Here is a 13,343-nt window from a genome sequence, read left to right as displayed (position 1 = left end):
AACATTAGATGAGGCAAAGGAGCAGAGCATTTACGAATATTCCACAACTCCTCTAAGAATTAGCTACAGATTAAAAAAAAAAAAAAGAGGTACATTTGGCAAAGTTTAAAACTAAACCTAAACAGAATTACAAGTGACATGGATCTTTTCACACATGTTGACTAACTCTTCCTCTCCACCCCCACCCTGTATTAAAATAAAACTAACAATCAATTTTAGAACAGTTGTTTTCAATATCTACTTAAATTACAGTTGCTGCTTCCTTTCCGAGCCTGAGCAGGACACATACATTAAAGCCTCTGTCCCTCCCCACTCCCAAATCCCACTGTTTGGTTGCCATGATAAAAACATTTCTCCTTTCCTAAATATACATTAGCATCCAGTGAAGTTATTTACCAGATTATCAGTGGAGGAAACTGACTGCCCATCATCCGGAATCCCGTTTGTTTGTACATTTTCATTACTGGAGCCAGAAAGAGAGATATCTGTAGTCTCCAATGCGGGCAGAGCCGTAACTGTTTCTGCTACTTCTTTTTCTTCAGCCACTAAATGGGAAAAAGTAAAACTGATTAAAATCACCCACTGAGCTCTTTTATCCCATGACTTTGTGATGCTCTACAACCAAGTGGGACAGAAGCAGCACTGGTAAACTAGACAGTTTCTCAGCTACCAGCAAAGAATAATACTGTGAGACAATAAAAACCTTTCCTTACTGCCTCAGTAAGTGTTCTTAACAACAAACTCCGTAACAAAAAAATAACTTCCAAGCTTTTATAATCACAGGAATAAAAGTTTGGCAATACACATATCTATTTCACTTCAAAAGATTTGGCTACCTTTCACAGCTGACTTGACCACATCTTCCAAGATGCATTTAACCATTTCCTTTCCTCCATCAGTTGTTTCTTCTAATGAAACACACAAAGACATAATTTTGAATTTAGTTGCGTGGCTTTTTTTTTTTTTTTTTTTTTTAGGAAAAAAGAAAGAAAGGAGAAACATGACAGAGGAAGAAGGGTTAAAATTATACGTTGTCTTTAGTAGTTCTCTAAAGCTGTTTCCACGAAGTCATACAGAAATACTCATTGATGTTATTTCCATTGTTTAAAACAAAGCATGGCTATTTTGAATGCAGCGATTTTGTCATTTATCAACTGTTAGGAACTTTCAGTTTTGGAATACCCTACGCTCCCCTAATTTAGATACAGTATAGGCTTACCATAAGGCCTTCATAATACACATAATTTTTACCACAGGACTTCAATTACCTCAAAGTGATTCTGTCGCTTCCCATGTACCGTGATTATTCTCTTCCCTTCCTTCCCCTGTATCAACCTAATCAGGTCAAATTAAATTATAATTCTAGATACATAAACTATATATAGCTGTACTAAAAGTCTAGGGAAAACACGAGCCTTTCTTCAATGGTTATAATGTTGAAGAGAAGCTAAGGTTGCCTGTATACTCTGAAAAACTACTGAGAAAACGCAAGCATGATTTTAGCCAGTAACCCCAGCCATTTCTTCCCAAAGTAGCCTCAAAGAGTGTTTTCCAATAGAAATATTGTAACTGAAAACAACAGACACAACCTATTCTTGTTCACCTGATGCTGAAAGAGTCAGGTCCTGCTCCAACTTCACCTCTCCGTTTTCTGCCCTCTCGGGCTCACCATTCGTTAATTCCACACTCAGAGGAGCAGTGGGTTTGCCTTCCTGATAGCTGTGCTTTAAGTGACCAATCTTTGGAGACCTGGACACCCCTTGAATGGCAGGAGACTGGGATTTTTGCTGATTTGCTTTTTCTACTTCTCTGGATTCTTGTATCTTGAAAAACCAGTATGAAAAAGTTAATGTTAAGGCACAAAACACGATGAGCAAAACCAGATGCCTATGATGACTGATGCTCCTTGTCAATTCATGTGTTAACAAGGAAGTAACAACGAAAATATCACCACTTGGCCACTCAAATTAGAGATGCTCTTCAAGCTTATTTTAAAAGCATCCCATCATTTCTTTATACAACACCATTTGGCAGAAACTACAGTGTGAAACTTAGTTATCAGCAATAAGCTTCATATTTTACTTTTAATCAGTCAGCATGCTTCATTGCAGGATTTGACAGGGGTTTTTAAATTACAAATCAATAGATACCCAATTACAGTGACAGACCCATTAAAAATAACAATAGAAGAAGTGTTTTGTTCATTCGTCAAGCCTAAATATTTGAGATGAGCAAAAGCAATAGTTACATACAGCTTGATTTTCCATCCGTGTAAAAATGACGTTTAACATCTGCGTCAGGGTAGCTTTGGCAGTTGTCTGATTAATAAGATTTTTACTGGCCAGATAGATGTTGTAACAGGTTCTAACAGTCTGAAGAATTGTTCCTTCATGAATTTCTATATATGGAGATGTTACTGCAGTGAGGAGAGCCTGAAAAAATCCATAACACAGCAGAAATGAAACCTAAGCAAGTAGGCAGCAATACCCTTCCTGCAGGTCTTCCATAATCAGTGGGTTTGCTATGAAAGACAGGTATCTGTTTATAAGACTTCATAAGGAGCTTCTCTGAAACAACATTTCAAATGAAAGAAACCTGAACACAACTTCCACACCTCTCTGTGCTCCCCTGAGCTGTTGAAGTGTTTTATCACAACTAATTTTCCACTAAGGGAGATATTTCACCTCCAAACAAACCAGTTATCATTACATTCTATGGCCTAATTTATCTGAAAGGGCCAATCGCTCTACGCTGGCATCAAATTAGATTTCTAAAAGGTTCACCAGCTTCTAACCTCAGCTATGTTAGCCCAAGTAGATTTCAGCACCAGAACACACACCACTGGTACTACCATGCCTCGTGGAGAACATACACTGTAGATCTCTCTGGAAAAGTGACATGAGAGCAGACAGGCTAGAGCAACAGGTCATAATACTGCTCCACAATTACAGAGCCTTCAGTTGAAGGCTGACAGCAATTCATTGAGCAATGAATGTGGGCCTGGAAGATGAACATCAAGCTGTCTGTAAGATAAAGTGTCTAGGTCATGGCTCATCCCAGGAAGAAGGACAAACATTTATAAAGTCTTCCCTTATGTTCTGCTTCACCAAGAGGAAATCTATTTCACATAGCAGGTCTGACCTGGTGACAGCCTCCCTAAATTCAATTACACATCTCAGTGTGAGAAATGGAGAAATGGTCCTAAAGTACTGCTTTGCATTAATATTTTTTAGTTAAAAACTCAGAGAAAGCAAATTAATATTGCACCAAACTGAACAAAATAAAATACCTTTATTATCTGCAGTTGTACCCCTTCATCTGTTTGAGGACCCTGAAAGCAATTGCAAATGGTTTCAACTATTCGGTCAATCAGTCGTTTTCCAGGAGCTCCACTGTCTGGAGCATTGCCAGTGATATGTCCATACGCGATGAGTTTCTAGTTAGAAAGAATGCAGGTTAGACAACCATATACTGTCAACTAAAATACAGTTAAATACATCAGAAAAAGGGGTTTTAGACAACATACCTCACTTAAGCAGTTTTAACACCAAAATTTAACACCATCAATATTTGGCTGGCTACCAAATACTTGTTCACACATCTAGACAAAACTGATTTCATACAATCATAGAACAGTTTGGGCTGTAAGGGACCTTAAAGATCATCCAGTCCCACCCCTGCCATGGGCAGGGACATCTTCCACTAGACCAGCTTGCTCCAAGCCTCATCCAGCCTGGCCCTAACAATTCCAGGGATGGGGCATCCACAGCTTCCCTGGGTAACCTCCCCCAGTGCCTCACCACCCTCTCTGGGAAGAACTTCTTCCTGATATCTAAATCTACATGCTTTCAATTTAAACCCATTACCCCTTGTCCTGTCACTACAGGCCCTTGTAAAAAGTCCCCCCCAGCTTTCTTGTAGCCCCTTCAGGCCACTTGTTACTGGTCTCCACTCAGACATTGAGCCATTGACTACTACTCTCTGCATGGGACCATCCACCCAGTTCCTTATCCACAGAGCGGTCCATCCGTCAAATCCATGTTTCTCCAGTTTAGAGACAAGAATGTCTTGTGGGACAGTTTCAAAGGCTTTGCCCAAGTCCAGGTAGATGACATCGGTTGTCCGTCCTCTATTTCAAATATGACTCTGACTTTTCAAATATGATGGACAGAGGTTTTGCAACCTCATCCACCAGTTCTTTCAGGACCTGTGGATGTATTCCATCAGGTCCCGTGGACTTGTGCACCTTCAGGTTCCTCAGGTGCTCCCGAGCCTGATCCTCACTCTTCCTCTTCCTCAACTTCCTCTTCATTGGGATGCATCGCTCCTGAGCCTGGAGGAGAAGGTCTTTGAATACTCACCAGTTTTCTTGGGCCACTCTTCCCTCCAGGGCTTCATCCCATGAAACTCTGCCAATCAGTTCCCTGAAGAGGCCAAAGTCTGCTCTCCTGAAGTCCAGGGTAGCAAGCTTACTGCACATCCTCCTCATCTGCATAAGGATCTCGAACTCCACCATTTCATGGTTGCTGCAGCCAAGGCTGCACTTGAGCTTCACATTCCCCACCAGCCCCTCCCTGTGGGTGAGAACAAGGCCCAGCACGGAACTCTTCCTGGTTGGCTCCTCTATTGCTCGGAGGAGGAAGTTGTCATCGACACATTCCAGTACCTCTGACAGGTATCAGGCTGGTTGAAGTCTCCCATGAGGTCCAGGGTTGGTGACCATGAGGCTGTTGCTATCTGCCTGTAGAGAGCCTCATCCACTCACTCATCCTGGCCAGGTGACCTGCAGCAAACTCCTACAGCTGTATCCCTTCTCCCTGCCCTCCCTTTAATCATGACCCATAAGCTCTCATGAGCAGATGAGGTCTGCTCCTCATCCATCCCCAGGTGGAGTTCCACACACTCCAGCTGGTCTCCAACAGAGAACAACCACCCCTCCGCGTCTTCCCTGCCTGTCCTTCCTAAGGAGCCTGTATCCTTCTATTCTGACACTCCAGCCATAGGAGCCATCCCACCACATCTCTGCGATGCCAGTGAGGTCAGAGCCCCCCACGTGTGTGCACACCTCTAGCTCCTCTTGTTTATTCCCCATGCTCCGTGTGTTCCCACAGAAGCATTTAAGACAGGCCCCCGATGAAGTTGGCTTGTGGACTGGAGCAGCTGGAATTCTCTTGTTCTGTTTGCCAGGTGCTGTCCTGGTGACCAGCGATTCTTCTCCAGGCTCCGGGCATGTGTTGGTGGCACTGGTGGTTTTGTCCCCTTCCCTTTAGTGAGTGATACAAGCGTTTTTTCTGCCCAGACCATTCCTTCCTACCATAACCAGAAAAATATAAATCTCTGCACCTATGCACAACAGAAAACTTCTGCTCTTAAAATGCATTGCTTCCTTCTGTAAGGATTTAACAAGGAACAAGGTAGAAGGATTGCGGAATCTGACCTCCCATCACATCAGCACTACAACACACACCACGGTAAATATTCCTTTTAGAGCACCACAGACGAACCGTCTTTACTGATTAAAGTAAGCATTCATGAGCTTCAACAAAGGCTCACTTCACCATAAAACAACACACACACGTCTGACTTGGCTGAAGTGACCTGTTTTACACATCCCCGCAGAGCCTGCGGGTACCCGCACAGCTGCACGTACTCGGGCCAGCGTTACCTTCTCACTCCAAGAATGCCAACAGCACACAAGGTTTCTGTAACTGCATGTTTCTCCGTGGCACTGTCCAAGGTTAAACAGAACAGTTACCTGTAAACAATCCAGCGAAGTACTGACAATGCGTGGAGACTTTGACTGGCAGGCCAGTTCAAACGGAAGGAAATATTTATCTGCTTCAATGAAGTTTGCCTTTGGTGGAGCAGCAGTGCCTTCTCTAGGTCAGATAAGAAGAGTTATTAATTTTTCTAAACATGTACATCTCTGCAAGCTACACTTCCTCCTTTTCTAAATTTAAAGCTGAGTGGTACATAGCAGCATACAAATGTAATGCAAGTTTTTCCCACACATACTTTATTAAAGAAAGTTCAATTTTCTTTAAAAATCAAAATTGCATCTTAAATGATAAATCTATCGAAGTTATTCTGAATTAATTAAACAGTGCCCATAGGAGGAATACTAACCAAAGAGGAACACACTGGGGGTTCATTTTAAATCGTAAAACAGTGCTGGAAAAGTGTTTTAAAATTTGGATTTAAGTAATATTTAAACCGGTATTCTCGATCTAGGTAGTTAAGAGCATATACTCTCAAACAGAGACTACCTACTGCCCTTTATGTCTTCCTATCAGGCTATATTAAGCCCAGTAAAAGGAAGTGAAAAACTAGCACCTTTTGAAGTTCTGCAATTTTTACAGTGAAATGCAGAGGCAGTTATGGTTCGAGTACCCATACCCACAAACATTGTGTAACTGGAACACATGGGCCATACTTGGCAGAAGGGTGTGTAACTGGTTATTCCCAAATTCCTTGCCATAATGGATATACACTCTTACATTTCAACTATAAATTATTCCACTTGCTATTTTCTGGCATAGTTTACAGCAATTATTAGTTTACCTTTGCTTTTCCAGCTCCGCTTTTATTTCATCTGGAAGAAAAAAAAAAAATCTAAGCATTTAACACCCAACAAAAGTTGTCATTATCAATAACAGAAATGAGAAGTGTAATAAAGCAAAGCTGTTCAAGCCAGAAGTCTTACACTTCAGTATTTGCTTTTCCCTCCCTGTAAGCTCTTCAGCTTCAGAGATCATACACAGTTACACCTTTCCATGGAAGGCATATCCCAACTTCAGCATGAAGAAGATAATTTTTCCAAATATCCTTAATAAAAGCTATCTTTAGAAAACACAGGTACAGTACACAATTTTTATTCAAGAGTAAGCCTACACCATAGAGCCCTCAGGCCTGAAGAAGTCTTTAAGCCACTGCATAAACGATTAGTTCAACACATCAGACCTTCCTGTTAGCTCCAGTGCCAGTTAGCCTGCTTTTGTTAAACCTCACAATATGACATCAGCTGAACAAACTCCCATGAGATAAGTAGTCTTAAATGCATGCTGTCATTTTGGCAGCACAGCTTGCTAGTTGGGTTTTTTTTTTTTTTTTTAAATTACACTTTTAGGGAGCTTTTCATAAAATTAAATACAGAAAAAAGTTTCTCATTTCTATTGTATACGGCAGCAAATGCCAAAGATCCTAGTAAGGCTTTTTGAGGATTTCTAACATACCACCGTAATGCACAATACAGACCAGAGCTGCACTACACCAGGTACAGCACAAGCACGTACTGTGAATACTGACAAAAGAATATCAGAAACAGCACATGCAGTCAGGCTGCACAGCGACGATTGTCCCTAACACCATGTAGAATCCTGATCCTGTCCATCCCACCCTATCTCATGTGCCTGCAAATGATCATGCCTACAAAACTTGTTTCAACTGAAAAATTATCAGAAACACATTATTCACTCGGTACTTGTGCTCCGCAGCTCTGGAGAGGAAGCATTGCTTGGGATCAGGTGTTCAGATGATTTCAGAGCTCTCTGTGAGCCTCAAGAACTTATTTTGTCCCAGCAGCATCAATACACAAATCACACTAACAAACAAGGACTGCAAACACACACATTACAGATTTTTGCAGTCCTGTTCAATGAGTGTTACAAGAATTAATCCTTGCTGAGTATGCCTGTTTTGTAACATTCCTACCCCCGCTTTATACTTAAAAACAGAAGCAAAACGTGGATGAAACCAGTATAACTCCAAGCTGTGAGTGGTAAGCTATGTCCAGGACTGGGACTTGCTACTCTGTCTGCTACACTCTCCCATTAATGAAAGCCAACTCAGTCAGCAATCAAGAACAAAGTAGTACGACATCTCTTAGCAATAAACGATGTCACAAGAACTGAAGGAACATTATCCATCCTACAGTCCACAAAAGAAGAGACAACAGAGAAACTGAAGAGTCACAGGCCCAAGATGTGACCCGGCTCTGTTCAGAAGCCCACCGTGCCAACAGCCGTGCCCGGCAGTCTTAAAGGAGAGAAAACTTTCACTTGTGGGCATTGCACAGGCCAGCAGCAGGACGACGAGCCGAGTCAGGCGCACAGCCCCAGCGCCTGGGATGTCAGGATTAGAAGTAACTTCGCAGCTCTGTGACAGGGCAGACCCAGCTTTGTCGTGCCCGAGTACTGCAGGCTTCAACGGGTAAAGAGGGTCAACAGAATGGAGACTGGCGAGAAGTAACCAAGGCTTCCCACGCCAAACTGACAATGTAAATCTTAACACAGCACCCCTTCTTGGATCACTGGTTTCTTCATTCCAGTTTCCAGTTTATCAATGACAAGTCAAAAGTTCAATTCTGTAAAACTTTAATTCCAATTTTATTAATTTCCCAATCAAATATCACATTATGATCCACAGAGACACTGAGAACAACATACACCAAAGGACCCACCAATTTATTGCGTCCCTATTTAAGTCTTATTATTAGAGAAGTGTATTCCTGTTGCCTCCAGGAACTGGCTGCTTAAACCAGAGTTTTCTGGGTAGCGTTACACGTTCAGAACACTCAGTCCTGCCTCCAGGTCTTGGCAGAGAAAGCTAGAATATTTTAGCTATAGCCAGAATCCCAAATGCAGCAGGATGCCAAGGTGGTCAGCTATAACACAGTCAGGGCTGTATTTCTGGCACTCTGGAACTAGAGTTTACAGGGGTGTTTTAATGACTGCAAAAACTATTCTCTGAACTAAGTTTATTTTTACAAAGCAGAAAGATTGTCCGAGTCAGCCAAGTGGTCCTCGATGCACTAAAAATGATAATTTGTCTAGTCTGGAAATAAAAGGTTTCTTTGATTTGATAATGTTTTGGTCAATCCAGACTAGACACATTTGAATACTCACAGGTATTTCTATATCACATGAAATAGAAAGCTATTCTACACATAAAAGAGTTGCTGCATTTTTTTTTCCCATTTGCAGACCATTAAGTGAATATCATTAGAGACAAAGTAAAAAAATAATTCATATTTGATACAGCTAGCTCAGTTTTCTGCCACTTCAGAAGCTGTGGACAAGCCTAACTTCTGTGATCTTTGTGCTGAAACAAACCTGTTCAGTGTCCACTAGTCTGGGCAGCCTATTACTCAAACCTTGTCTCAGTCCATCCAGTCCTATTTTGGCATCCTTCTTCTTTACTGACAGTTATATTAGATCTTGCATCAGAAAAAAAAATGTAAGAATAGCGGTGTGCATTCCTTATCAGAACAACAATTTCACTCTTAGAAATACTCCATAAATTTAAAAAAAAAAAATCTAACCAAGGCCTGACCAATTACCCCACACTTTTATTATATAAAGGCTTTTCTAAAGCCACATAAAATACTGTTGTGGTGCAGATGTTTTTAAAAGATTATGCTGGTGGAAAAGAATAAATAAAAGGACAAAGGCAAGTTACAGGCATGCCTCTGCTACTGGTTGCATCAAAATAGTTTGGAAATCTCCACGTTTGAAGCGCTCATTTGGTGGTCAGACCACCAAAAGCAAGCGAAACAGTAATTGTTACCTAATCGAAGTCTGTTGACATGAACAGCTTGCCAAGCCCCAGCCAGGCACAGCCAGCTTCCCAAAACCTACTGCCACTGTCACTCTCCTCTTCCAGCCACAGGACTAAGGGGCACAGCTCAATTCCCTTCGACAGCTACAGAACAGCCTGAATTTTGGTCAACATCTGGTCACCACAGCACAACGCTGACCCGTCGCTGGGTGCTCTCTGTACTACAGCTACCTGCTACTTTCAAGGCCAGAGCGTATCAGCATCCATCGCGTCTACTTCAGTCAGAAACACCCTCAGCTCCCGGCACTACACGGGCTGCCCACTCAACGCAAGCCTTTCAGCATTCCTACCAGGCAACACAACTGGAATAACAAGCAAGGCCTTGCAGCAATCGCTTCCACAGCTTCTGGCCAGAATAAAAGCAGGACGAAGCTCGTGCTGAGCGTAACTGCTGCTCTGGGTTAGATGGATGGTTTGAGTGCATTGAAAACCATACATTAAAATGGAGGAAATCATTGCCTGCCTGCAATTAGACACATCCTATGTTAATGTACAGTCAAGTTAGTCTTGGTGGAAGCAAACTACTTCCTGTGCAGACAGTGGCAGAGGTTGTGTTGGCACAAGGACACGAGCAGTGCCTTTCCATCGCCTGTCAGCACACCGGACAGCAGTGCCAATGCCAGCACAAGGAGCAGCAGCAAAGCTCCCCTTCCCCCAGCCCCGTAAAGTTTACTGCATTGCCTAATTCCCTGCTGCCTTAAGTGTAAATAAAAAAACCCAGCACCCCGCATTTATTGATTCTATCAATCTCTAGATAACCCTTTAGAAAAGGCTGCCACAACGAAGACTACCTCCTCTTTGCCCCAGCCTTCTCAAAACGTGCTAGCCAAAAGGCTATTAAACTAAAAAACACAAACTCGTTTTAGACATCTGTCATTTATACCCAGAGACTCCTTAAACACACAACCAGATTCCCAGGTGAAGGCAGGGTTTGAGGGGTTGTTTTTTTACAAGTCTGTAACAAGCTAACCAGATGCTGTTGTTTACAAAGCTCAAAGATACGCGCATGGAGGTGCCCAGGCAAGCGAAGAAGGTCACGTAACCAGGTTGGCTGCACAGTATGTCATTAAAAACAGTCCTAGAGTAATAGTTTCTGTGAGAGACCCAGGCACACAATTAGCAGCAGACCAATATGAACTGCTGTGATCCATACTGTCCGAGTTCCACTGTAAATGTTTCAGGATAGAGATTATTTCAGTAAATTTACCAAGAACCCTGTGTACCTAGAGCTGCATGTAAATGCTTATTAAGCAACTATTTTTATACAATACACTGGCTCTCTGTTGAAAACAAGTGCTCTTAAATACACAGCAAAGCAGAACAGCTTCTCTGTTTAAACACCCCATTTCTCTGCATCTCTCCCGGGGCTCGCTGGCACTAGGAGTACAGGATGCAGCCCTTACACCTACTGATGAAGCAAGGGACTGAATGAAGGAATCTATTCAAACTCCGTCAGCATTAACACTGTGTATTTCAAAGGACTGGGTGGACAGAAAAAGAAAAATAACAACCCCCAAAAAACCTAACTAGGAACTTTTCTTCCACACTTCCTGTGTTTCTGTCCTATTTGAGCCTATGTTACTTCTCATTTCTACAAAGTCATGAAGACATTTTGCAGTCCAAAACTACACAGTATTAGTCCAGTAAAAGGCGTATTACTGAGAAAGGAAGAGAAAAAAAATGGTGAGAACAGTTGAAAATTAGAACAATTAAAACTATTAGAACAGATTAAAATTGGATTGAAAGAACACCTATATGTCCCACATAAGAATGACAGCAATTTTCAGTAGTAACTTAAGTTCTGAGGAGTTGAACACATTGAAAACAACAAATAACTCACGTAAGAGAAAACGAGATCATCATTCCCACAGTTAAAAATATACTCCTCTGTCCCACCAAACAAAAAATGTAAAGCATATGTAATTATCAAACATTAGAGCAGATATTGCAGAAATAGTTGCATGTTAATTTATGCTGGATAGTTGTAGAACACACCAGTTCCTCTCTATTTAAAAAAAAAAAAAGCATCATAGACTTCCCTAGTTCCAAGAGCAGGTATCACTTATACATGACCTGTACCAATGTTGAGTAGTTTATAAATGGCATTAATACCTCAACGTTCGATTAAAAAGGCACTGTATAAATAAGACAGCTCAGCAAATGGAACTTAGTAAGAGGTAGAAAGGGACTATTTGAAGCATGACACGGAGAAAAGAAAAAAAAAGACAAGAGCTGTCAGAATTACCAGTTTCATAAAGTTAACTTTACATTTCTCTCAAACAGAATTAATTTTTCCTCAGAGTTAACTGGGCTTTTTTATAATTATTCAAAATACTGGGGCTTCTTTCATGCATAACAGTTTGTTTAGATTACAAAATTTGGCCTGAATTCCTCAGACAGACTTCAAGTAGTGTTCTTCCCACATCTCCTCACATAATTATCAAGCCCTGTGCAATAGTAAATAAGTTAACACTTTTGAAATTGAAGTAATAGTCTTAGTTAATATAAACTATAAGCTTAATTAATTTTTAAATATGCATATATAAATATGAATGGGTTTTTGCATTTGAGTAATAAAGAGCTTAGTCTAGTCAGAATAGAGCTTGGGAAAAAATCACATGTAAATAAAAGAAACCACATTCATGTTGACAACTTAAAATGATGCAACAACATTCACCAAATATAACAGAGATCCTTTAGTACAGTCATCACAGCCCTGCTAGGGCAGGAGAGTTGTGCAACAGAAGGTTATCTATTCACACTGACCCCTGCTTTAGTCCTGAAAAGCACACGGACCTTCTTTTCCAAGCAAGATTAGCAAAAAAAAGTCATCATCCCAAACATTAACTACCCTCAAATGTACTGTACCTTAAAATATGCCGACATGTGGCGATTGCACAATACCCCTCTCACAAAAATCACAATCTTTGATAGCAAACAAAGACCTTCACTAGTAACCTTTCAAGAAAGTTCCTTTTCTTGCCCTCTAAATATATTTACATAGCAGCAAAACCGGTTCCGAGTCCTGTAAACGGTTGCGTGCTTGTTGGGGAAGAAATCAGGAAAAGGAAGAAAGTAGGAAAAGTAGCCTCTAACTGCTGGGGCACACGTGCTATACTATTGCTCACAATGTCAACTTTAAATAATAATAATAAAAATACCCTTCTATCTAGTTAACCTTTCTCTGGATATACTATCACTACACTTAGATCCTACAAGTTTTTTGAAGGTAAGGAATGTGGGAAGGAAGATAAAAATGACAGCTATTTTTCAAGCTTGCTTTCACAGTGCATTGGATAGAACTTGCATCTGCCTAGTTTCCTTACATACCCAACCTGTCTTTTCTTCTGTTCTGGATACAGTAGATGCTTCCAAATTAAAGAAAACATATGGGTGCAAAGCAACCAAAACTGTGGGAGATATGTCCCTTTTGCGAATTAAGAAAGACTATGGAGAACGGCAGCTGTAAGAGATATGGTACTTTATCTAGCTTATTTTTCCCCCTCTTTCACAACATACCATGTTTTCAGACCTTTAACAGACAGATCTAGATCATCCATTCGGATTGAGGTGATTTCAGCACCAGTCCACCAACTTCACAAAACGTATTTTCAGTTCTGCCAGACACCACGGGCATTGCCGGTATCTGGCTACACCGATAACAGTTTTTAGCCAGCTCAACCATGACTTGGAGATAAGGTGTCCAAAGATTGCTAGCCCTGGGAGAT

At 41.2% G+C, this 13,343-nt stretch overlaps 1 protein-coding gene across 1 annotated transcript in view; it reads right to left on the bottom strand.

The window, feature by feature from the left end:
• The window catches only part of ARFGEF2 (ADP-ribosylation factor guanine nucleotide-exchange factor 2 (brefeldin A-inhibited)), a gene marked incomplete at its 5' end in the record, with an annotated part of 29,395 nt that extends 22,811 nt beyond the window's left edge, over positions 1-6,584 (bottom strand). The window contains 7 exons of the mRNA XM_010151563.1: positions 397-545; positions 837-908; positions 1,604-1,823; positions 2,253-2,432; positions 3,290-3,436; positions 5,756-5,879; positions 6,562-6,584. Of these exons, the coding sequence (XP_010149865.1) occupies positions 397-545; positions 837-908; positions 1,604-1,823; positions 2,253-2,432; positions 3,290-3,436; positions 5,756-5,879; positions 6,562-6,584 (915 nt within the window). The remainder of the gene's footprint in view (positions 1-396; positions 546-836; positions 909-1,603; positions 1,824-2,252; positions 2,433-3,289; positions 3,437-5,755; positions 5,880-6,561) is intronic.
• Positions 6,585-13,343: the final 6,759 nt, after the last annotated feature.

Source organism: Eurypyga helias, unplaced genomic scaffold (genome assembly GCF_000690775.1).
Source record: "Eurypyga helias isolate BGI_N326 unplaced genomic scaffold, ASM69077v1 scaffold29745, whole genome shotgun sequence".
Classification (NCBI taxonomy): domain Eukaryota; kingdom Metazoa; phylum Chordata; class Aves; order Eurypygiformes; family Eurypygidae; genus Eurypyga; species Eurypyga helias.
The sequence above is the reverse complement of the archived record's forward strand: the minus strand, read 5'-3'. Positions and strand labels throughout refer to the sequence as shown.